Source organism: Podarcis vaucheri (genome assembly GCF_965113315.1).
Source record: "Podarcis vaucheri genome assembly, chromosome: 9".
Lineage (NCBI taxonomy): Eukaryota > Metazoa > Chordata > Lepidosauria > Squamata > Lacertidae > Podarcis > Podarcis vaucheri.
Window position 1 is genome coordinate 58,828,801 of NC_138767.1, and position 26,612 is coordinate 58,855,412.

A 26,612-nucleotide genomic window follows, 5' to 3' on the forward strand; every position below is an offset into this window, starting at 1 on the left:
ATCCGTCCTGAAAAAATAGGGCAACAGACTATTTTATAAATGGAAGGCAAGGGCTTGGTCCATACAAAAGATTAATGTGGATTTGATGCCACACGTGCCCCTAGCATCCTTATCTAAATGCCAGCCAACACCTTTTCGGAACCGAATCCAGATTCTTCAGATCCTCTGATAAGGGGGAAAACCACCGTAAAAACGCACATTGCCCAACAGTCAATGTAGTGAAGCACATTATGGTGGCGCAGTTCTGTGGGCAGCTCTTTACATGTTTGACAGCATTTCCTTGTGTGCTCCCTATGACCACACCTCCTGTTTCCATTTGCTCCTTGCCTGAAATCAACGTAGCCATGCTAATGTCATCAGCTCCAATGATGCAGCTTGTCTGTTTCTACCAGCTGCTGCTGAAGGCACGTTCATGGTCCATATATGTATTTAGAGAAAGGCAACGGGGAAAGAAAATGAAAAAAAAACAAAACACTTGCTCTCCAAATCCCTCCCAATATTTCTCCTGATCCAAGAGAATTTCAGTATTCTCATCTACCATTTTTCCCCACTCCATAAGACGCACTTTTTCCCTCTTAAAATCTAAGGGGAAATGTCTGTGCGTCTTATGGAGCAAATGTGTGGTCCCTGGGGCTGGGGGAAACCCGGGCTTCCCCTGCCAGCCCCACAAGCAGCAGGAAGGCTGTGTGCAGCCTGTCCGCTGCTCCCCAAGCTGCTATTTGGGGCTGGGGGGGAACCCGGGCTTCCCCCGCCAGCCCTGACAAGCTCCTGAGCAGCTCTGGGGTAGCCCGTGAAGCCTCTGCAGGGCAGCGGGGAGCCTTCATCCCGTTGCCCAGTGGAGGCTTCGCGCGGCTATCCCTGGCTTTTGCGGGAGGTGGGAGAAGGGACAGAGCGAAGCTCTCTCACTTCCCCCACCTCCCGCAAAAGCCCCCAAGAGCCGCGCTCCCTTTAAAGAGCCACACACATGCTCCACGTGGCTCATGAAAGGGAGTGCTTAGCAGAGCCTGGGATGCATACAGGCTCTGCTCAGCGCTCCCTTTAAATAATTCCCCCCCCCTTGAATTCCCCCCCCCAAAAAAGTAGGTGCACCTTATGGTCAGGTGTGCCTTATGAAGCGAAAAATACGGTATCTATCTATCCATCCATCTATCTCGCATTCAAGCCGTAAACAAAACAACAGAGATGCTCAGAAAACAGCAGAGCTTCCCCAATGATGCCTGAGTCTCTAACAGTGCAACCTTAAATATGCTTACTCAGAGGCAAATGCCACTGCGTTCAATGGAGTTAACTGCCACATCAGTGTACACAGGGTTGCAGCCATTGATTGAAATCAAAAGCAAATCCTACTGAACTCATTAAGACTTACTTTATGAGTAAATATGCTCTGGATCAGGGTTGAAAAGCTGTTTTGTAACTGCTGGGGATGTTACAGTTTGGAAATTAATCCTATTTCTCTATGTGGTGTCGTGGACTTCTTGCAACTTAATAATTAATTCCACACAAGATAGAAACCCATTCAGCTGGCATACTTTCACAGCTGGGTGATGCAGGCTTGGCTGAATGTCTGTGTTTTTCAAGAAATTCCCCTCAAGGCTAAAGTCAAATCGTATATTTTATAGAAGGCAAAAAGTGGGGCTTTCAACTCTGCCTTAATCGTAAATGAACCATGGCTTTTTCAAGACTGTGGAAAAAATACTGAGCGCACTGTGGGAAATGCATCTAAGCTGTTTTTAGCCCCAAAATGAACAAGCCCCTGTAGGGCCAGCAACTGTTTCTTGCATCAAAATATCAAGCTACTAGATCTGAAATGGAAACAGCTGGTGTTGCTGTGGGTGTCTACAGAATCCATGGCTATTTAAAGGACCCTGGTAGGGATAATATTATGGCTTTCATATTTTCATCAGTAATGATTATCTAAAGGAATGTTGGGAAATCTCTGGCCCAGATTTTGCTAGGTTACAACTGCCACCAGCACTCACGACTCCCCATGTTGACTGGAGCCGACGGAAATTTCCACAAGTGGGGTTCCCCCTTTCCGCTTAATGGGACCAGAGTTGTGTGGCTGGTCTGAAGAATCCTTAAATCAATGTTTAATAAATAAGGGGCACCTGGAGCTATTGTGCATGAGACAATCCACACAATTCATCAACAAGAGTAGCAAGTGGTCCCTTTGCTTTTCCTGGAAAGAGTCAAGGCCGCAGGCCAGATAAGTTGCCAGAGAGAGATCGTTCCAAATCAAAATACAGCGGTACCTCGGTTTAAGAACAGCCCTGTTTACGAACTATTCGGTTTATGAACTCCGCAAAACCGGAAGTAGTGTCCCGGTTTGCGAACTTTACCTTGGTCTAAGAATGGAATCTGAATGGTGGAAGGGCACTGGCGGCGGGAGGCCTCATTAGGGAAAGCGCGCCTCAGTTTAAGAACAGTTTCGGTTTAAGAACGGGCTTCTGGTACGAATTAAGTTCGTAAACCGAGGTACCACTGCAATGTACAATAAGGAACTGGCTGAATCATTTCCTAATGTTGCCATGGTTTCGCGCCTTCTTCAAGTATGCCAACCCCAACAACAATCCCTTATTAAATTACGGTCAACAACGCTTCCGTCAAGGCAGTCCTCACTATCTGTTCTCTCTACAGAATGGGATCTTTTGAGAGAAATTTCTTCTGTAATTTTGTATCTGAATTTGCAGCCAAGAAGATCAGAAAAGGGGTATTGGTTACAAGAGCCTGGATATAATTTGTTATGTGTGAACATGTTTCGTAACTTTGTATGTGATATTTCATGATGAATCACGGAAAGAGACACAGGATACAGGAATGCTAAGCACGGCAACCAAAACCATTTGAGGCAAACCTTAACTATTGGCTTTTTGTTTGTTTAAAGAAAAAGCTCTGGCAATTGGAGACATAGAGAAGTTAAACAGAAAAATGATTTATTTTAAGAACAAAATTGATAAAAGAGAAGATGTTGCAAGAGATGTCTCTCAAAAAATTGTGGATGTTACAAGCTTCTAAACAAGGTGGTAAACACACAGCTTCTTTTCACTTCAGTTTCTTAAGCTAATTGTATAGTCTTAATGAGTTCAGTAGGATTTGGTGCTATAGCTTAGGTCTTAATCTTCTTCTTTGGCGATCAATCCGAGCAAGTTTGTCTTCCATGAACACAATCTTAACAGTGAGTCTGTAAGTGACTGTGGAGGCCAGTTCTGGATCCACACAGCCTTCACAGTGAGGACATAGGTTTCCGGGCGGAAGTTGATCATGGTGAGGGTTTGCCCAACGTGCCTTCCTCTTAGCATGTTTCTCCATTTCGTCCTGAGTTTGAGTGTCTTCAAAGCCCATGACACCTTTGGTAAAGACAGTTCACCAACTGGAGGGCTTGCAGGCCAGTGTTTCCCAATTGTCAGCGATTATACTACATTTTTTAAAGATTTGCCTTGAGAGTCTTTAACCTTCTTTTGTTGACCGCCAGCATTACACTTGCCATTTTTAAGTTGAGAATAGAGTAGTTGCTTTGGAAGACAATAATCAGGCACCCGCACAACATGACCAGTCCAACAAAGTTGATGTTGAAGAATCATTGCTTCAACACTGGTGACCTTTGCTTCTGCCAGTACACTGGTATTAGTTTGCCTGTCTTCCCAAGTGATGTGTACAAATTTTCGGAGACACCGTTGATGGAATCTTTTGAGGAGTTGGAGATGGCGTTTAGAAGTGGTCCATGTTTTGCAAGGGTACAGTAAGTTTACAATAGCTTTGTAAACAAGCATTTTGGTTTCCCTGCAAATTTCCCGGTTCTCAAACACTCTGCGCTTCAATTGGGAGAAAGCCGCACTCGCAGAGCTCAGGTGATGCTGGATTTCGGCATCAATGTCGGCCCTTGTGGAAAGATAACTGCCCAGGTAGGAGAAGTAACAGACATTTTCCAACGTTACACCATTGAGTTGGATTTGTTGTGCTGCAGAGGGGTTGTTTTGTGCTTGTTGGTGCAGCACTTTGGTTTTTGGGATTGTGAGCGATAGGCCAAGCTTTGCATAAGCTTCTGCGAAGATATTTAAGTCTTAATACTTGGGTTCTTAAACAAGGTGGTATTTTCTGTCGGTTTCCCTGCCTTCTATAAATCACACTCCTGAACCTTCTCTAGTATTATAACAGACCAGGGGTTCGCCACACCCCTTCCTAACTGGTTTGGGATCCTTTTCTTTCCAGAAGTTCTAACGCTTTCTTATTGAACTGAGACCCAAGTAGAGTTTTCCCTACTAACGCTACTTCTCCTGTTCCCAATTCAGCTTGCCAGTTTTTCTCTTGCCTGTATATTCCTAAAAAGACACTAATAACTGCGTTTCAGACTAAGCTCAGAGACTTCCTTATCTGGCTATATTTTTCCTCAGACTGGATTTTACACTCTCTCTCTCTCTCTCTCTCTCTCACACACACACACACACACCAGGAACTATCTTTGGTGATCACTTATAGCTGAGTAAGATTGTCTTCCATAAACATGGTTTTAACAATGAGTCCATAAGTGACTGTGGAGGCCAATTCTGGATCCACATGTCCTTCTACAGTGAGGACATTGGTTTCTTGGTGGGAGTTGATCACAGTGTGGATTTGCCAAGCGTGCCTTCCTCCTAGCACGTTTCTCCCTTGAGTCCCGAGTTCAAGCCCATGACACCTTTGGTAAAGGTGTTCTCCAGCTGAAGTGCTCGCAGGCTAGTGTTTCCCAATTGTTGGTGTTTATACTACTTTTTTTTAGATTTGCCCTGAGACAGTTTATTACGCCAAAGAATAAACGGACATAAATCCGACATCAAGAATCACAAAACAGAGGAACCAGTAGGAGAACACTTCAATCTCCCAGGACATTCTATACAAGATCTCAAAGTAGCTGTTTTACTACAAAGGAATTTCAGAAATAGACTGGAAAGAGAAGCTGCTGAATTGCAACTCATTACCAAACCTGGCCCTCTCTGTCTTTAAAAAGGGCCTTTTGAAAACAAGTATTTTAAGAGTGACAACTCTTTTGAAGATTTATCAGATCAGGTCTGCAGGCAGTGGGTTACGTCTTGACCACAGTGAAGATGGTCAAGGCCATAGACCAGGGGTCAGCAAACTTTTTCAGCAGGGGGCCGGTCTACTGTCCCTCAGACCTTGTCGGGGGCCGGACTATCTTATCATCTATCTATCTATCTATCTATCTATCTATCTATCTATCTATCTATCTATCTAAATGAACGAATTCCTATGCCCCACAAATAACCCAGAGATGCATTTTAAATAAAAGGACACATTCTACTCATGTAAAAACACACTGATTCCTGGACTGTCCGCGGGCCGGATTTAGAAGGCGATTGGGCCAGATCCAGCCCCTGGGCCTTAGTTTGCCTACCCATGCCATAGACCCTTTGGCTCTGATATATTGAAATTATTTATACAAAATTTTATATACTACTTCTTCAGTCCTGAGGGCTCCTAGAAAACAGCTTACAATCAAATGTTAAAAATGCAAAGCAGTTCATCTACCTATCTGATTTATATCACAACCTTCCCCAAAAGGATCTCAATAGTATATGGGAGAGGCAGTAATTACACACACACACACACACACACACACACACACACGTTTTTAAAAAATTATGTGGCTCATTTACATATAAGACAAGCCACAAGAGGTCTGGAACAAGCCTTTAAAACTAAAATGGGACAATTTATTCAGCCCATGATATGGGTATAGTAAATCTGGATCACTGCCTCTATCAATAACTTAAAATTAGCACCATGGCCCAGGATATTCAGCATTTTATCCAACATAAATTGTAGCTTTCATTTTATTACCACACCTGGACTGGAATAAAATTCAATTTAATGGAATTAAAAATAATCTGTACCAGTCCCATAATGGGTTTTAAGATCTAACTGAAATATCCACTGTGCCCAAACATTAATTTATGTTACAAATTTTAAACGTCCGTTTGGCAATTTTCATTAAATCTTGCCTGGTTGCAATATTAAAATGGTTCTAGAGCGGGGGTTATTGTTGACCATAAATTGCATGTACAGTTTTTCACACCAATGTGCACGTTCCACAAATACAGCACAGGGATTAAGTTAGGGAAAGGAAAGCACATTCCCTTTCCAGAGTGAATAATTTATTATTATTTCGCCTCCCAAGAAATGCTTCAGGAATGAATAATAAAAAAGCCCATCTTCTCCCAGTTGTTAAAATTATGTTAATGTTGAAGTAACAACTATAAATACGTAATTAAAGCCATTGCTCTAAGATATGCCGTTTGCTGTGGGTTTTATTGCAGTAGAACAAAAACTCAGCAGCACTTAATATTCTTTTATGCTCAGAAAACAAATATATAAGCAGAGACAACAGGCAATCCAAACAGCTTTCCCCCAACAAATGTCACACTCCAAGTTGAAGAATGAGCGTGCTGAGTGATTAGAAAGAAAAGCAGAAGATTGATGGGCTTTTCCTCTCTTCCATTCCCTCTCCAACAGCTTAATAAAGATTCCTAGCAGCCATACATCAGCTAATAAGTCAATAAACTCCCTAGTTACACATTCTTCAGCAGATACAGAAAGGATTAAGAAAGCAGAAATTCCTCACTGATCAAAATGAATCCAAAAACCTTTCAATCATGAACTTTCTCGTGTCGAAGGGAAGGTGCCCTGTTTACCTATGCATATACATATGTATCTAAATACTAAAGCTGATAATCTTCATCATTAAATATACATTAGAAATGTATATCGAAGGAACGATAAAGTTATTCCACCTCTTGAAAGAGCAAGTTCTCTTACATGCTTATCAAATAAGAGATGATTGTGAATGAAAAATAATCCGTAAATCTCTAATGGTAAAGATGGGTTTCATCCCAACAATTATACCTGCCATGAGCACAAGTAGCTGCCCATTTGCACTATCACCAGAAAGTCATTGTGAACTTGGCAATTCATTGCGTTTTCTCCCCCTCCCCCATTACATGCACGGTTGCGATTGAGAACAAATTACATCCGAGCTTACAAAACTGCCAATTTAGGCAAGTCGATATAAGAGGGCTTAGTAATTGCAGCCAACGAACGGCAGGCATTTGGGCGACTTGAATAGTGAACAATAAGAGCAGCTGAACATCAGACGAGTCTCGCCGTCAGCTAACAGTCCGTCAGTTTACAGCCATGTCCTGAAAGCAGAAACGGCGAATAAACTGTACTTACAGTGCAAGTCCCATCTGGCCATTACAGCTGCGATTCTGGTATTAAGTTGTCGTTCTTGGAAAGCAAGATGCTCAACCAGCCCTTATCGCTCTAAGAAGCGGCTTGCCTGCCCTCAATCTTTAACCTAAAGAATCTCTGCCCTGAATCTGCACAGAGAAGACGAGCGCTACTGAAGACAAAAGGCTACTTGCTTATACTGTATGCATCCGTAGTAATCAGACGGGGTGCGCGGGGAGCGGTCCCCTTTTTAAGTTCCTTACCTTATTCCTTCTTGCAGCAGAGAGGGCTTTTTAATGCCTGGCACGTCAGGCTGAACAGGCAGCCCCCAACACTCCCCGATTCCCCATTTGCACAGGCATCGGCAGGGCAAAGTGCTCTCTCAGCTCAGCCATATGCACGCTCCTGCTTCGGCGACATGCGTTGAATACCCGTGGGGGGGCAGCAGCTCATTCATTTTGCATCAAGTTGGAGCGGACCCTCTCAGCTGCAACTCTCCTCCGCCGGATGCCCTCCCTCGTTCCTTCTTTCCTGTCCTTGCTCAGTCAGCCCAGCTGTGTGATTGGATGCAGCTGTGAAGGAGAGGGGGGGTGTGCTGCTCTCCTCTCAGCCTTGCTTTTCCATCCACCCCGTTTTTCTGAGTACTTTTTTTAAATATTCCGTGCAATGAGAATCCCTGAGCCCCTCCCATCACCTCCCTAACAGATCTATGCTATAACAGATGAGCCTCCTTTTGGCAGCCAAACGGAACTGCCAAGCTTCCGATACCGATGTCAGAAGAAAGTGTGCAGAAGAAATCGTACACCTGCTGCACAATACAGTGGTATCTCGGGTTACAGACGCTTCAGGTTACAGATGCTTCAGGTTACAGACTCCGCTAACCCAGAAATAGTACCTTGGGTTAAGAACTTTGCTTCAGGATGAGAACAGAAATTGGGCGGCAGCGGCGCAGGAGGTCCCATTAGCTAAAGTGGTGCTTCAGGTTAAGAACAATTTCAGGTTAAGAACGGACTTCTGGAGCGAATTAAGTTCTTAACCCGAGGAACCACTGTAAATGGAAAATAGTGCAGAAAAACAACAACGGGCCCTCTGTTTTGGTTGCTGGAGCCAATGCCAGACGTTTTGCTAATGTTTCTGTTGTTAAGGGCTTGCCTCAAAAGGTAGGGGAGAAAGGTTTAGTTGGCAGAGCGTGAGACTCTCAATCTCAGGGTTGTGCATTCGAGCCCAACATTGGGCAAGATTCCTGCACTGAAGATGGTTGGAGTAGATGAGTCTTGGGGTCCCTTCCTACTCTAGGATTCTATGAAATAAAAATTACTCAAATTGTTTGACCTCACTTTTCAGAAGAGAATATACTTAAACTGGGTTACAAAAAGGTATACCTAAGATTGCATAAAGTACATACCTGCAGTTTGTTTGATTTCTTTTTTTTTTTTTTTTTATTGAAAAACTTTATTGCAATCAGGTATACTTTCTCATACAAAAGTGATTGTATCGTAAAAAAAGATACAATACAAATAACACATTAAAACACATGCTTCTAAAAAAGAGGAATAACAAAAAAAGTAGAGAAAGAAAAAGAAAAAAAGAAAAGAAAAAAAAAAACCAAACATCACAAAGTAAACCACTTTCAATCATTCCCTTACATACAGTTGACTTCCATTAACCTCAGCTTTGGATTAAATATTCTACATTTATCATCTGCAGTTATTTTCAATTATCTTTATATATCGAAGGAGTTAAGCATCATCTACTGTTAAGTTATTAATTCTCAAATTAATCTCAAGGTAGCTTATAAATTTAGACCATTCTTCTGTCTTTTTTATCGGTTTATCTCGCCTAATATATTGTGTAAGTCTCGCCAATTCCAGGTATTGATATACTTTCTCCTGCCATTCTCTCATTGTAGGTATTTCTGGAGATTTCCAATTCTTTGCTATTAGAATTCTCGCAGCGGTGGTGGCGTATTGGAAGAAAGTCTGATCTGTCTTTCTTATCTCTTCTCCTATCATCCCTAGGAGGAACGCTTCAGGCTTCTTGGGAAAGTTATACTTCAAAATTTTCTTTAACTCCTCATAAACTTGACCCCAGAAACCCTTCACTTCCTCACAGGTCCACCAGATATGGAGGAAAGTCCCCACCTTATCTTTACATCTCCAGCAGGTATTATCTGCTGTTCTATACATTCTCCCTAGTCTTGCTGGGGTCAGATACCAGCGGTACATCATCTTATACATATTCTCACGTAAGTCAGCACATACGGTAAATCTCATCCCTTTTTTCCATAATATTTGCCATTTGTCATATCCTATCTCATATCCTAGATCTTTGTTCCATTTAATCATTACTTCTTTAATTAACACTTCTTTATTTTCACTTTCCAGCAATTGCCTATACATCTTAGACAATAATTTGCTATTACTCTCCATAATCTCGGTTTGGTATCTTGATTTATTTTCTCCCATACCTATTCTCTTATGTTCCCTCCATATTGCACTAACTTGGTGAAGGTGGAACCAATCCTTAATCTTCTCTTTCAATTCATCCTGTGTTCTTAATTTCCACCCTTCTTCTGTTTTAATTAATAGATCCTCATAAGTCCATCTTTTACCGGTCATATTTAGTTTCTTTATTTTAATAATATCCACGGGTGAAAGCCACCAGGGAGTATTTTGTTCAATCACATTTTTCTTCCTGTTCCAAACTTCTATGAGTGATCCCCTAATTATATGGTTAGTAAATCCTCTATGGACCTTGTCCTTTCCCTGCCAAAGGTAGGCATGCCACCCAAATCTTAAATCAAACCCTTCCAGGTCTAATAGATCAGTATCTTTCAGGGAGGCCCAGTCCTTTATCCATAGTAGGCATGCCGCCTCATAATAGAGCCTTAGGTTCGGTACGCCAAAACCCCCTCTTTCCCTAGCATCCATCAAATATTTAAGTTTCACCCTGGGTTTCTTCTCTTGCCAAATGTATTTGGTCAGGGTCTTTTGCCAATTTTTAAAGCAGGTGGTGCCTTTTATGACTGGCAAGTTCTGGAACAGGAATAGCAATCTCGGGAGGATACACATCTTAATCGATTCCATCCTCCCGGTCCAAGATAGATTCAATCTACGCCAGATGTTCATATCTTTCTTAATTTCCTTCCATAATTTATTGTAATTATCCTCAACCAAATTAATATTCTTTGGGGACAACCAAATTCCCAGATATTTCACCTTATTTACTACTTTAATATTCACCTGTTGTTCTAACTGTGTTCTTTCTTGTGCGGTAAGGTTCTTTGTTAGTATTTTAGTTTTCCCCCTATTTAGCTTGAATCCGGATAATTTGCCATACTCTTCCAAAAGTTCTATCGCCTTACTGGTGGTTTCAGATGGGTTCTCGAGGAAAAAGACTAGGTCATCTGCGTAAGCTTTTAATTTGTACTCTTTCTCTCCAATTCTTATACCCTTAATGCTCGGGGTCGTTCTTATTTTATTTGCGACTGTTTCTAACACCAAAATAAACAATAAGGGTGACAAAGGGCAGCCCTGCCTTGTACCTTTCATAATCGGAAAATACTTAGTCAAATTATTATTAACAATCAACCTGGCCTGCTGCTCTTTATAGATTGCCCTGATACCCTTCAGATAGGGGCCTCTTATACCCACCTTGTCGAGTTTTTGTAACAGGAATTCCCAAGACACACAGTCAAAAGCTTTTTCTGCATCGACAAAGATAAGGGCCGCTGGGACATCTGGTCTTGCCTCTAAAAACTCCAAAATATCTAATACATGCCGGACGTTGTCTCTCAATTGTCTACCCGGTAAGAATCCCACTTGGTCTCTATGTATATATCTATTTAATAATTTTTTGAGTCTGCTTGCCATAATGTCTGCGAAGATCTTATAGTCGCAATTTAATAATGAGATTGGCCTATAATTTTTTAAATCTGTCTTTTCGCTTTCGGTCTTAGGGACTAATGTAATATACGCCTCCTTCCAGGAGCTAGGAATCCTCCCTTCTCGGAGAGTATTATTAATTACCTCCGTTAGTACCGGCACTAATAGATCTATCATTTTTTTATAATATTTTGCCGGTAGACCATCCGGACCGGGGGACTTCCCGTTCTTCATTTTATTAATAGCGTCCTGGACCTCTTTTACAGACACCGCATTATTTAGATGTATACAGTCCTCTTCCGTAATGAATTTCCTTTCTTCTCGGTTTAGATAGTTCTCTATTTCTACACTGCTCTCTTCTCCTTTTTCATACAGCTTTTCAAAGAAGGCAACAAACCTGTTTTCAATATCCTCTGGATCTTCTATTACCCTTTCATCTATTATAAGTTTATTAATCACATTTTGTTTCCTTCTTTTCCTAAGCTGCCAAGCAAGTAACTTCCCCATTTTATTTGCCGACTCAAAATATTTCTGTCTCGTAAATTTAATTTTCTGTTCTACCTCTAGATTCAGAATAGCTGAGTATTGGGACCGCAGCACCCTCACCGTTTGATTGGTTATTTCGTCCGTCGGATCTAAAGCAAGTCTTCTTTCATAGTCTCTCAATTGTGCTAAAATATCATCCTTCTTTTTCTCCCTTAACTTCTTTCTATAGCTATTTTGTTGTATTAGGAAGCCCCTTAGGACGGCCTTACCAGCATCCCAAACCAGCTCTATTGGAGTATCTCTATTTAGATTCGTCTCCAAATAATCTCTCAAAGTTTTTTTTGCCATATCCAGTACTTCCTCATTTTCAAATAAATATTCGTTCATCCTCCACCTGAGCTGCCCTTTCAATTCGTTTTTAATTTCCAAGGTCAAGGAGCAGTGATCCGACAGGGTCCTGGGTAATATCTCACATCTCTTAACTCTCCATACCATAGCCCTGGTCACCCATATCTGGTCAATCCTACCCCAGCTCTGGTGTGGCTCTGAGTAATGAGTGAACTGTTTTGTTGTGGGGTTCCGATGCCTCCAGATGTCAATTAGATCTAAATTTTCCACTAACTCATTAAATGAGTTAGGGAGCTTCCCCCTGTTTACGTTCCTTTGGTTCTCACTTCTATCTATACTCGGTATTGGGACCCCGTTCCAATCTCCCAACAAAATTAACTTATACGGTTCCAATTCCAACAACATACTTTCTAATTTTCCAAAGAACTCAGTTCTGTTTGTATTTGGTGCATAGACCGACACCACGTTAATTCTTTCCCCTCTAAAATTTAATTGAATACCTAGTATTCTACCTTCTTCATCTTTACAGATTAGTCTTGGTTCCCACCTTTCTTTAGCATAGATTACCACTCCTTTTTTTTTGTTTACCTCCGAGTTTACAAATTCTATTCCTAAGTTTTTATTCACCAAAATATGTTTGTGTCTCTCTGCAATATGGGTTTCCTGAAAACAAATTACATCGTATTTTTTATTTCTCAAAACTTTTTGGATTTTATTCCTTTTAATTTTCTCATTCAACCCATTCACGTTCCATGATAAAAATTTTAAGGTATCCAACATTGTCTTAGTTCTCTAACTACTTTACCTCAAATCAAAATTCAAGTTAAAAACCGATGCCTTTGCTTCCTAGGAACCCCTCCTCTTCAACCGCCCCTTCTCCCACTGCGGCTTCTTCGTCTTCATCTCCAGAGTCTAACCCCCTCTCTCCTTGGCCTTTCACACTTCCCTCCTTCTCTTCCTTCCTCTCTCGCCCATTCCCTCTCACCTCTTCTTTACTTCGTACTCTATATTCTATCCTTCCTAACTCTTTTTCATATCTTCTTAGAAACTTCTCTGTTTCTTGTATGTCCATTAGTTTAAATTTCTTATCTTTATAAAAGAAAGAAATCCCCTCTGGGAACTCCCATCTATATTCTATTCCATTTCTCTTTAGAGCCGCGACCACTTGTCTGTAGCCCTCTCTTTTTCTTAATAATCTAATTGGAATCTCTTTATAAATGATAATGGGCCTCCCTTCAATTCTAAGTTTGTTACGGTAACTCGTCCTTAATATTAAATTTCTCATTTCAAGGGAGTTGAATATCACCAGACAGTCTCCCAAAAATTTGTTAGTTTTTAGATGCTGGGGTCTAGACATTCTAAATGCATTATCGATCGTTAAAGCTACCTCTTCCTCTGCCAAACCCAACCAATTAGAGAGCTCCTTAGTTTGTTTGATTTCTACAGTATTAGTTCTCTCCTTCCAGCGCTGTAAAAAGGTAAAGGTAAAGGACCCCTGGCAGTTAAGTCCAGTCGCGGACGACTCTGGGGTTGCGGCGCTCATCTCGCTTTACAGGCCGAGGGAGCCGGCGTTTGTCCGCAGACAGTTTTTCCGGGTCATGTGGCCGGGTCATGTGGCCAGCATGACTAAGCTGCTTCTGGTGCAACGGAACACTGAAGCCAGAGCAGTGTATGGAAACGCCGTTTATCCTCCTGCTGGAGTGGTACCTATTTGTCTACTTGCACTTTTTGGTGTGCTTTCAAACTGTTGGGTTGGCAGGAGCTGGGACAGAGCAACGGGAGCTTACCGTGTTGTGGGGATTCAAACTGCTTACCTTCTGATTAGCAAGTCCAAGAGGCTCAGTGGTTTAGACCACAGTGCCACCCACGTCTCCTTTCAAGCACTGTAGACTACATAATTTCAAAGATACAAATGGTTCACTACTGTTCATGGCCAAAGCCTAGCAACCCCCCATGAAGAAATGCCTGGCTTAAGATAATAAGTGTGCTCTGAGAAACTCTCTTTCTGGAGGAGAGCTTCTCACTGAACTGTTTCTCTTCATTTCTGTCACTGTTAAAACAGATCTACTGTTTAACAAATGAGAGCCTGCCTGCCTGCTGCTGAAAAACAAACCTTTATTAATGTACAGTTACACGGATTTCTGACCTGAATGCGCTATAAACATTGTTTGCAATCCCAGACATTGCAATCCAACAAACAACAAAAGAGCCCCACTGCAAGAATGGCTGTCATTATAATATTTTTTTGTTGCCACAGATTCAGTACGAGATGCCCATCTCATGCCAAATAGGGCTTTTGTTTCCAGCTGTAAACTTTCACTTCCATTGCCTATCCTACTGCCACAGTCCTTTGCTAGAGTTGGCTTTAGAGATGCTCCTAAAGTCCTTCACAAATCTTGAATCCCCTCCAAGTCTTACAAGGCTGCTAAGCAAGCTTGTTAATATTCCTCTTGCGTTTCTTCCCTTAAGCCAGAAAGCAACAGTGACATGTGTTAAACATACTAATTTTAATTCTCAAACTAGCTGTGCAGGGACACCACTGACTCAAGAGGAGTCCCGTTTCTTTTTCAGTGTACAGCGATACCTTGGAAGTCGAACGGAATCCGTTCTGGAACTTCAAAAACATTCGGAAACCCAAGGTGCGGCTTCCGATTGGCTGCAGGAAGCTCCTGCAGCCAATCGGAAGCCGCGTCGGACGTTTGGCTTCCAAAGAATGTTCGCAAACTGGAACACTCGCTTCCGGGTTTGTGGCATTTGAGAGCCAAAATGTTTGACTCGCAAGGTGTTTGGGATCCAAGGTACGACTGTATTAGACTGGGTAGTATTACATGCAAACACCAGCAGCCAGCTATGGCCTATTGGTCTGATTGGGACACACGCCTGGGCCTAAGCATCTATTCCTGGGATGGAAAAGCAAATGTGAGCCACAGACATAATGTAATTGTGACATACTGTAAGTGCACCAAGCGGTTGCCTGCATCTACGGAAGACCACTTCCTTCAACTAAAAGGTGGTATGGCCTTCTTTGTACACAGCCTTTTGTGTGGAGCAGCCATGTTGCATTAGGAACATATAAGAGGAGCGCGCTCCCACCCAAACACCATCGAAACATGAACCCCAACTTGAGTAAGAATCAAACCCTATCCACGGCTATTAGCTAGTCATAAAATCCAAATTTCAGCGTGATCCATGGCCCTGCAGCCACAGATGTTGTAGGGCGATGAATGGATGCACCGTTATCTTGGCAACTTGTAACAAAAAGAATGACTTGAAAACCAAGCAAAAAGACCCCATGAGGGTTTTTATTTATTTATTTTAAAAAAAGAAAAACACCAACTAAAGTTGTTTTTTAATTGCATTCCCCAACAAAAGCAATCTTCAGCAAAAATTGGGAAATATGTCTTATACCTATAAAACATCAAAACCTATTATGTACAGTGAGGGGGGGGAAGTATTTGATCCCCTGCCCGTTTGCCCTCTGACGAAGAAATGACCAGTCTCTCACAGCTACAATAAACCTACCATTAAAATTATGGACTGGTCATTTCTTCGTCAGAGGGCAAACGGGCAAATATAGCAGGGGATCAAATACTCCCCCCCCCACTGTATTATAATCCCACCCATGTAAACCACGGGCCAGGCCTTTCCCCAAGGGTCCTCTGACTCCTCTGGAGGGACTTTTCAGGAGGCACGGAGGCTGTAGTGAGAGAAGGAAGCAAGGAACTCACTGCGTAACTGGCTTCTGCTTGCACAATCCCTGGATCCAAGCTGCTTGGGGCACAGGAATGGGAAAGTATTGTTCTTTTATTAATTAGCTAAGGGCCTATGAGTATGGTGGGCTGTGAATACTGAACCTCTGACATTTCAAACCTCCCACTCCTCTGCCTCTATTCAGTCTCCTCATCCTGCCTATCATCCAATAGATCTCATCAAGTCTGAAATCTACAAAACAGAGACAAAGGAACCCTTGTTGCAACAAGGGAATCGTTCAGTGTCTTTGCATCTGACTGTTTGATCACACGGAACTTTCAACAGTGATACCTGACTTTTTCTGCTCAGTAGTTCAAAACAGTGCTCCTTACATGGCGTGTTTAGGTTTAGAGATGAATTAAAGGCCACAATTTCTCTTTTGATAAGCTTCTGCAGGCTTCTCCAGTATCACAGTGGGTCTTTGTTACTCTTGGAAGTGAGTTGGCTACCCAAGTGTCAGTTCCGGCTGCCCCGGCTCATTGGTAGATGTCACAGGCTGAATTGTCAGAGAGGAAGACATGGGCCATGCAGTTGGCACACTGGGGGAAACTGGAAAATCTCCATGGTCAGAAGCAGAGGCCAAGAACCAAAAAACCTGGCTGATCACTGATGGGAAAAGAGACATCACCGGATGGAAGCCTTTTCTGATCCCAATGCTTTTCTTCAATGAAAATACTATGTTTTGACTCAAAGCATGAGCGAAGGGACTTGTTTTGCATCAATAAAATAACTTGAGGATTGAACACAGCAAGTGAACCCCCTACCGAAATTATCCTTCAGACCATGTTTACTGTACCATTTAAATAGTCAGATGAGTGTATGTGTTTTAAGGGACTCTGATGCATCAAGATGGATGGTATTTCATTAGGCAATCTTGTATGAGATATATAATGCAGGCCATTTTTTCAGGTTCAGTAACACACAACATTATTCATGCAGAAATCATTTGTGACTCATAGAATTGTTATTTTCTTTACCATCTTACTAATGCATCAACTTAAGTCATTTGAATTTTTATGCTGAGAAATTAAAAACTGAAACGAGACTTTAAGTGCACGCGCACAGACAACTCCAGTCATCAAATGCAATTCAAGAAAGATATTTGTTGCCAGAGGGCACATTGCGTTGAATAGGATGAAGCATCAAAAGTCCCTCCCCTTGTGGAAGCTCAGTTATGGAAATGGGCCGACACATAATCCGCACGATTATGAGCCTGGAGTTAGAACATGTACCTATCTTTCAGAAACATAGCACTTGAAAACAATTTTCTAACAATAATCCAGATCTCCTACTGTATGCATTCATCATATAAATGCTTTAAACATCTAAAACATAACAGACATTCAAAGGAATTCAAGGGCATCCATTATTTAAATATATGAATAGATAAAAAGAAGACTGAAGTATCATGCTCTTGTTATATGTATGTGTTTCATATGTGTGGCCAAACTGGGTGGCTTCCAGTACATTTAAATGCATTATAAAACATCAAACATTAAAAACTTCCTTTAACAGGGCTGCCTTCAGATGTCTTCTAAAAGTCAGATAGTTGTTTATTTCCTGGACATCTGACAGGAGGGCATTCCACAGGGCAGGTGCCACTACCGAAAAGGCCCTCTGCCTGGTTCCTTATAACCTCACTTCACGCAGTGAGGGAACCACCAGAAGGCCCTTGGCGCTGGACCTCAGTGTTCAGGCTGAACAATGGGGGTGGAGAAGCTCCTTCAGGTATACGGAGCCGAGGCCATTTAGGGCTTTAAAGGTCAGCACCAATCCTCTGAATTGTGCTCGGAAATGTAGTGGGAGCCAGTGTAGATCCCTTAAGACTGGTTTTATATGGTCCCGGTGGCCACTCCCAGTCACCAGTACAGCTGCTGCGTTCTGGATTACAGTGGTACCACGGGTTACAGACACTTCGGGTTACAGACTCCGCTAACCCAGAAATAGTACCTTGGGTTAAGAACTTTGCTTCAGGATGAGAACAGAAATTGCATGGTGGCGGCACGGCGGCCCCATTAGCTAAAGGGGTGCTTCAGCTTAAGAACAGTTTCAGGTTAAGAACGGACCTCCAGAACGAATTAAGTACTTAACCCAAGGTACCACTGTAGTTGCAGTTTCCGAGTCACCTTCAAAGGTAGCCCCACATAGAGCGCCTTGCAGAAGTCCAAGTGAGGGATAAGCAGCTCACTCTGGTGAGACAGTGCACGGGCAGGTAGAGTCTCAGCCGGTGAAGCATATGGAGCTGCTAGACAGCCGCCCTACCCTGGATACAGAATTGACCTGCACCTCCATGGACAGCAGTGCATCCAAAATGACACTTAGGCTGTGCACCTGGTCCTTCAGTTACCCCATTCAAGACCAGGGGATCCTCCAAACCTGGATGTATTTTGATACTGTGTTTCTAGCAACACCTTTTTGTCTTAACTCATACTTTTCATCAGTGTTTGAAATCCAGGGTGTACATTATTTTCTCACCCCACTGTCTTTTATTGTTTACAGTTGTTTTCAAATTATTGTGTAGTGTGTTTTTAATATTTTGTTGCAATCTACACAGGGAATGTTTACTTCTGCGCAGTCGCATGAATCTAAGAAGTGACTATGAAGATGTATGGCAAGACACAGAAAAACTAACCATCCCTGGGGAATCATTAAAAATTGGGATAATCATAATTTTGGAGATAGAACCCCATCCCCCTGAGATTAACACACTCATCTAGTCATCTGTGGTGTGTAAGAATTATCTGTAGGTGAATAAGCAAGGAAGAACTCATAAAAGTGGAAATGTTATTTTTGCCTTTATCTCAGCTTTCTTAAGTGCCATAAATCCTATACATCCTATACCCTTTTAAAATGTGGCTCTTTTCTGGTGTGTGTGTGTTGTTTTTATTCTGATTATATATGTTGTGATTTTTTCTGAGGCTTCCGGGTATAGGGTGGTATATAAACTCAATAAATAATAATAGTAATAATAAATATATAATAATAATAATAACAAATGGCTACATAGGCAGGTACGGACATGGACCTGACATTTTGTGAAAGCTTTTCCTAGGCTTCTTATAGCTGTAGCTCAAAAACCGGATTATAAAAACAACAGAAAGCATTTGTAGGCAACTGCATGTTTCAAGTATAGTAGGTTCAAATAATGGAGATTTTGCAGCTGGGAAAAACAAGTGAAGGCCAGAGCTACCCATGCCATATCCCACTGTTATGCAAGGGACAGATAAAGGCAGGAATTGGCACTGCACACTAAAATTTCTTGACGTACTGGCCCTAGCAGTGGGGTAACAACACTTGGACCTGCTTCAGGCTGCAAACGTCTTGGGCCAGCACTAGTGACGATGTGAATCATGGCAGAAGCAGACCAGCTTCTCTTCAAATTACACGACTGTAGGAAATGCAAGCCGGTGTTGGAGAGACTCCAAATGGAATGCCATATGCAGCATATTTGATATCCGTAGGCATATTAATGTGAACGACGACCAAGTGAGTCATAAACAAATTACAAAGTGCCAGGTTTATATTATTCTCTATAAAAACCCAGGTTGTAGTTCATGAATGTTCTGACTTGCTTGATTGCTATTCGATAATAAGTTAAATATTCCAAATGCAAATTAGGTTACAGGTGCTATTTTCACTAAACCGCAGGGCATTCTGGCAAGCAGTTTAAATAATTATCTAGGGGCCTCTAAGCTAGCCAATTAGTGTAGCCCATTGAATTGAAATAAATTTCTAACTTAATTTATGTAGTTTTGTTGAATGGCAATATTAAAGGAGCAGTATATTCTAAGCTTTGGACAGAAATTATTGATTATTATTTAGTTATTAAACTTATGCTAATCTGTTCTTCACGCATTGGGTGCAGGAAGCCACTTAGGTGCAGCAAATTATGCTTGTCAATACTAGTTTAACTGCAGGGCCAAAATCTTGCCTACCTCATTCGGGCAGCCAGACAATCGCTGCTCCTTGCCACCTCTGAAATGGATGCATGCAACTCACGTGGTCATATCATCCAAAACTCATTTTGCCACTGTTTGGCAGCCAGATGGCACACTACAGCAGGAGGGACGTGGCCCAGCCATTGTCGGCTGTTGCTTACTAACTTACTAGCAAATTCAGTTTTCCATATAAAGAAAAGGGGAACGCTGCCAACAAAACCAACACCCCCTAAATCCAACCCATCATTATGCTATGTTCTGAATTATTTATATCAATGTTGCAGAATGCAATAATACTTTACTATCTGTGGGCATTCAATATGGAGACCAAGTTCCAAATTTAATGGGAAACGTTAGCTTAATAATCTACACAAAAATGGGCAGGCACAAGGCTTGCCTTCACTCTAACCAATCATGGTGTAATAAACCAAATTGGTGCGTACAAATTTGTCTCCTCTTCTGCAGGTGAGGTGGAGGGCCCAATCCACATACTGCGTACTAGCCGCAGAAAATCCTACGAGCGCTGTTGTTGGCTAAACATGGATGCTATAAAATGGGACAGCTATCCCCCTAAGAGCCCTGAACATCCACTTTCCACTGGCATCATGGACATCAAGGGCATATAATGGCATTTTAACATTTGGGACTTAAAAACACTAGGCATCTTATATTGAGGAAAGAAAAATGTTGCATGATTCTTAATTTTCTCATTGGTTTTGCTTTTTTAATTTCCTCAGTTTTTCCCTTGCTGCATTTTCTTGCCTGGCTTTCTCCTTCAACAGAAGCTTAGTGCTAGGCTTTGGTTTCTTACAGTTATTCACTGTCATTCCCTATTATTTTAATTCCGCCAAGTTATTTTTCTTAGCTGTTTTTCTGTTGCTTCTTTCCTCTGTTGGGTTTTCTAGCGTTCTAGAAAACCGACTTTCGTGGGATTTCTTTTATGCTGTACCCTCTTCTTCCTTCCTGGAACCATATTTTTATTCCCTATGTCTCCACAGCTGTGTACAACGAAGGGTACACAGCAAGAATAAACAAAATCACTTCAAATTAGGAGTGCAAAAAATAAAACTATAAAATTAGAACCAGGGAGAGCTGTACTTCAGCTCTATGCACCATGTGGCAAGAACCATGGGAAAATGGATAGATGATAGATAGATAGGTAAAGGTAAAGGGACCCCTGACCATTAGATCCAGTCGTGACCGACTTTGGGGTTGCGGCACTCATCTTGCTTTATTGGCCAAGGGAGCCGGCGTACAGCTTCCGGGTCATGTGGCCAGCATGACTAAGCTACTTCTGGCGAACCAGAGCAGCGCACGGAAACGCCGTTTACCTTCCCACCAGAGCGGTACCTATTTATCTACTTGCACTTTGACGTGCTTTTGAACTGCTAGGTTAGCAGGAGCTGGGACCAAGCAATGGGAGCTCACCCCGTCGCGGGGATTCGAACCGCCAACCTTCTGATCGGCAAGTCCTAGGCTCTGTGGTTTAACCCACAGCGGCACCCGCGTCCCTTAGATAGATAGATGACACTTAAATATATTTAATGGCTTGAGTACTGTTTTGCTACGCCATAATCGTTCCAATAATATTTAGCATTGCTATAAAGCTTTTTAAGTGTTTAGAAGCACTTCATATGCCTGAGCTTCTTGAAATACATGCAACCACCCTGTAAGGCAAGTATTTTTATTCCCATACTGCGATTTTTCGAGGGATTTTGATCCTAATTGCAATCAAGGAGGGTTTGCCCCTATGTAGGTTGGCGTCTACAGGTACACAAAAGAGAATACATCGGACGTGCACAAGGAACCTCTGGGAATACAACTTTTTAGAAACTGTCCAGGAGTCAGCTTGACAGGAGGGTTTATGGGGAAAGGGAAGCAGCAGCCAGAGAACTTCTACATTAAAGGAAAAGCCAAGTCCCATGAGGAAAGCAGGAAGGCAAAGTGAGGGCTGGACTGTCACTTTTTTTTTTAACAGAAAGCCCCAGTGGGATAAAGCAAACCATCAAGGCCTATAGTGGACTATGACCTAGTTTTCAAGTGGATGAGAAGCAAAAGATAGAGTGGGGTGGGGGGAGGTGGATGGATTAATGTGCACATGACATCTATTTTGGAGGATGCAAATTTTCCACTTGTGCTCACAGCACAGAGGAGAAAGATGAAGGAACAGTGTGTGAGTAGAGCTTAGCTCTGCCACATTTCCTTGCTAATATCCACCTGCCAATTTTATATTCCAAAATATTTTGTTGCACGCATGGAAGCTGGGGGAGAAAAAGCAACCATGGCGGATGGCGAACGAGTGCCACACAATCAATAAAAATAGAAACCTAAGTGGGAAAGAGAATAAACGTTTTGTCGCTTTCAAGTAGTGTCTGCTCCTTCATGACTGGGATGGGCGACGGGTTGTTTCAGCTGAAGGAAAATGCTCAACCAAGTAGCCTTTTCTTAACCAGTGGCAGTTGCAGATAGAACGGATCTGACAAAATATAACTCATAACCTGGATTGTCTCTTAGGGCAAAATTCTGTCAAAGGTCTTCTTTAAGGTCTGCTGCAAATGTAGCACTGACCCTTCCCACAAAATGTGGTGTGAAAATTAGGATGACCCACTCTTTCCAAGCCTTTCCTCATCTTTCTTTTAATCTTCTGCTTTAAATTCCCTCCTCCCTCCCCTGCTTGGTTTCAGGGGCACCAGCTTGTGATTGGCCAAACAAATAGCCAACCAATCAGGATTTTTTAAAAATAAAAATGATTTCCCCCCCCCTTTTCTTCTCACTTCCCTCTTCCCCATGCCTCGTGCTGTGTGTCCCGTCCCCCCCCCCCCATTTATGTAATTTTTACTTGTGGCTTCCTTGAAATATCCTGGGGGCCCCCAGTTGGGAAACACCGGAGTAAATCGTGAAGCATTTTCTTACCAAGCTACTGTGGTAAAAAGAAGTTAATGCTGGAGTCCAAGATAACAGCTTAGTGTGTGCCTAGAGAATTATTAATCTCCCAGAAGGCTTTTCTGCCTCGTGCTCTAGCAGACATACCCTTAGATTAAACTCCCATCAGTAGATCTCTGTTTTTCATCAATCTTTCATTAGCACAAGGCTTAGAAAATCATCTGGTCAGGTACCATTAAAAGGCTTTTCATCTTCTAAAGAGAAATCCAACCAAATAAATTACTACAAGGAAGGAGTTTGATAAAAAAATATATATCAAAAAATCCAAGGACCTCAAGATAGCAATGACTTTCAAATAACTTGATATTCCAGAGGCAGGAGCTGCTGCATTAGTCATCATAATTATTGTCTACCTGACAATGAACAGGAGAGAACCCTTTCGCTAGCAAGGGACACGTGAGATTTTCAAAAGTGACTCTTTGCTGTTCAAAGCAGTAGGCAGGAGAAAGACTACGGTAAGCGCATCATTCCCCTCTACAGAGCACTTCGCTGATGCAATCTGTCTCCCTTGTTCTGCCCTGTTGCAGCTGCTCGTGGCAGAGGATTTGGTTCCCACACCCGGGGGCCTTGCTGTCTGTCATGCTTGTGTCCCTGATCACCAAATACCTAACTTGCTAGAAAGAGTCATGTGCGGGAGTCCACAAAATATAATGGAAAGACTTGTTCTAATTGCTTAATTCTAAATTTAGCCTAGATGGTGACAGCAGCCACGAAATTAAAAGACTCCTGCTTCTTGGGAGAAAAGCAATGACGAACCTAGACAGCATCTTAAAAAGCAGAGACATCACCTTGCCAACAAAGGTCCGCATAGTTAAAGCTATGGTTTTCCCAGTAGTGATGTATGGAAGTGAGAGCTGGACCATAAAGAAGGCTGATCGCCGAAGAATTGATGCTTTTGAATTATGGTGCTGGAGGAGACTCTTGAGAGTCCCATGGACTGCAAGAAGATCAAACCTATCCATTCTTAAGGAAATCAGCCCTGAGTGCTCACTGGAAGGACAGATCCTGAAGCTGAGGCTCCAATACTTTGTCCACCTCATGAGAAGAGACGACTCCCTAGAAAAGACCCTGATGTTGGGAAAGATGGCGGGCACAAGGAGAAGGGGACGACAGAGGACGAGATGGTTGGATAGTGTTGTCAAAGCTACCAGCATGAGTTTGACCGAACTGCAGGAGGCAGTGGAAGACAGGAGTGCCTGGCGTGCTGTGGTCCATGTGGTCACGAAGAATTGGACACGACTAAATGACTAAACGACAACAACAGATTTAGCCTTCCCAGTCTCCCTCTGCCTCTTCCTATATACGCCATATCCATGCATGTTAAGCCACTCTCTCAAACGCAACTCTTTTCTCCTTATACTAATACCCCGAGGCAACAAGCAGGCACCAGAAGTTCCCACCCCTTTCCTTCCTCTATTTGCTGGACACCTGTCTTTAAGTTTCAGGCCAGAGACTTTAAGGAATCAGTCATGGCTCCAGGCTATGCTTGCAGGCCTGTTCAAGCAACTCTCCTTAGTAAACTCTGGTGAATCTGGAGGTTTGTCTTCAGGCAAAAAGCAGGAGACATTTCAAATGAAAGCTGAAATAATTCAACAAGACCTAACAGCAACAAAAAGTAGGGGTCATTTGCACTACTCTAAAATTTTTACAGTGAGAGCATCTGTCTGATAAGAGTGGTACCTCGGGTTAAGAACTTAATTCTTTCATGAGGTCCGTTCTTAACCTGAAACTGTTCTTAACCTGAGGTACCACTTTAGCTAATGGGGCCTCCCGCTGCGATTTCTGTTCTCATCCTGAGGTAAAGTTCTTAACCCAAGGTACTATTTCTGGGTTAGCGGAGTCTGTAACCTGAAGCGTCTGTAACCTGAAGCGCCTGTAACCCGAGGTACCACTCGCTTCAGGTTACAGATGCTTCAGGTTACAGACTCCGCTAACCCAGAAACAGTACCTCGGGTTAAGAACTTTGCTTCAGGATGAGAACAGAAATCGCGTGGTGGCGGCACGGCAGCAGCGGGAGGCCCCATGACCTAAAGTGGTACCTCAGGTTAAGAACAGTTTCAGGTTAAGAAAGGACCTCCAGAACGAATTAAGTTCTTAACCCGAGGTACGACTGTATATCTCTGATTGTGTGTTGTTTTTTAAAAAGACCTACATGCGACCAAAAAAAAATTACAAGATGAATTGTCACCGTCAGGAAAAAAACAACTTTTTTGGTATCTAACTGTTGGAGATGCAATAGGAATCTCTAAAACATGCTTTTTCGCTGTCCTATATTGAAAGATTTTTGGCAGAAAGTAACTGAAACTATCAACAGAACTCTATGGAGCAACCTTACATTTACAGAGCAAAATATCCTCTTGAATTATATACCCAGCACATGGAACTGTACAAAAGAACACACGGAACTGGCAAAAGAGCCAGTATGGTGTAGTGGTTAAGAGCAGTGGACTCGTAATCTGGGGAACCAGGTTCGCGTCTCTGCTCTTCCACATGCAGCTGCTGGGTGACCTTGGGCCAGTCACGCTTCTCTGAAGTCTCTCAGCCCCACTCACCCCACAGAGTGTTTGTTGTGGGGGAGGAAGGGAAAGGAGAATGTTAGTCGCTTTGAGACTCCTTCGGGTAGTGATAAAGCGGGATATCAAATCCAAAAGGGCAATATGAGTGAACTCTCCGTGCCCTTACCACAGCATAAAGACTGATACTGATGAATTGGAAAAATAAAAATGCCGCTCCTTTCTACGATCGGATTGAAACTGTCATGGGCTGGTGTGGTTGCTTGAGAGCAAACAGGCAAGAGTCCAACCTGCCTTTTCCAGGCTTTATTATCTGTACAAAGTATTTACAGTGCAGAGCGTCGCAAGTCTATGTCTGCTCAGTCGCTAGCAGAATCTGGGAGTGGGTGGTCCTTATACCTTCCCCAGCATAACAGTCGTGTTTCCCCCATCCTTCTCCTCCCCTCTCTGCGCGCAAACCTACTGCGCACAGTGGGCGTTGGCAAAGAGGGACTTGTCTCCCCTCCTCTTTGCTCAGGCTCGGTGTTGAGGCTCTCCCTAGCATCTTCTGATCCCTGCGCCCCTTCCCCCTGGAGGCGGGGCTTTCCTCCTCGCCAGAGGAAGAACTGCTTCGCAAGATCTTCGGAGGCTCCCTGTAACACAACTGCCCTTCCACCTCTCGCCTCTGAGCTGATGGCAGTTCCCTGATAGAAGCCTTATGCAAACTCGCAACATATGAACAACTTGCATATAAACGCAGACTTGCCATGGACAAATTCAATAATATTTGGAATCCATTCTTACAAATACTGTAATAAGTTAAGATCTGGTGAAGTACAATAACAACCTTGTAAAGTATACAAGGTTCCCCCCCTCCCCTCTTTATTTTCCCTTCTACACGGGTCCTGTTTCTCTTTTTCTTTTATTTACGTCTCACCATGTTTAGTGCACATATAATTAAGTACTTTTTGAACTTTCAATAAAGATGTTAAAAAAGAAAAAAAAACATTTTTGTGAACTATATGATAGAAGCTGTAAAAGACAAAATTGATTACTAGGATGCTGTGTTTCATCTAGAACGCAAGCATTCTACAGAAGCAGATTTTAACATCATAAAATAAATGTATTCCAAACTCACCGGCCATTGTCACGGCCTACACCCCAGACTCGGATGCTCACGATGGGCTGTGAATGAAGAATACTGCGATCCATGGGGTCAACCAAATTTAGCATGTCGTTCTCCAGGATAAGATACATGTCCTTTCCCTAAACAAGAGGAGAGCAAACACAGCTATAATCTCTTACTCACTCAAACAAGCGTTTGCCCCTATGTAATGCTAATTCAGGTGGCTTTGCGTCACCACGCAAGATGCTACGAAGAAAGGCATTTGCGGGATGCTTAAGCCTTCCTCCGTCCACTTAAGTCTCTTCCACCCTTCCATATAATATGAGAACAGAGGGTTAAAGGAAGCACTTATGCAATGCGGTCATTATTTATAAATTATGACCATGGCTGCTAATGCAAGTGGCTTTAAAGAGTTAGGCAAAAT

General features: G+C 42.5%; 1 protein-coding gene across 11 annotated transcripts in view; it reads right to left on the reverse strand.

Moving 5' to 3' along the window:
* The window catches only part of APBB2 (amyloid beta precursor protein binding family B member 2), a 170,330-nt gene that overhangs the window by 25,331 nt on the left and 118,387 nt on the right, over positions 1 to 26,612 (reverse strand). For 9 of the 11 annotated variants that reach the window (XM_082238133.1, XM_082238138.1, XM_082238134.1 and 6 more), the window contains one exon: positions 26,201 to 26,328. In XM_082238133.1, the coding sequence (XP_082094259.1) occupies positions 26,201 to 26,328 (128 nt within the window). Of the gene's footprint in view, positions 1 to 7,224; positions 7,336 to 7,484; positions 7,784 to 26,200; positions 26,329 to 26,612 lie in introns of those variants that run through there. The other 2 variants (XM_082238131.1, XM_082238130.1) reach the window with 2 other exon arrangements.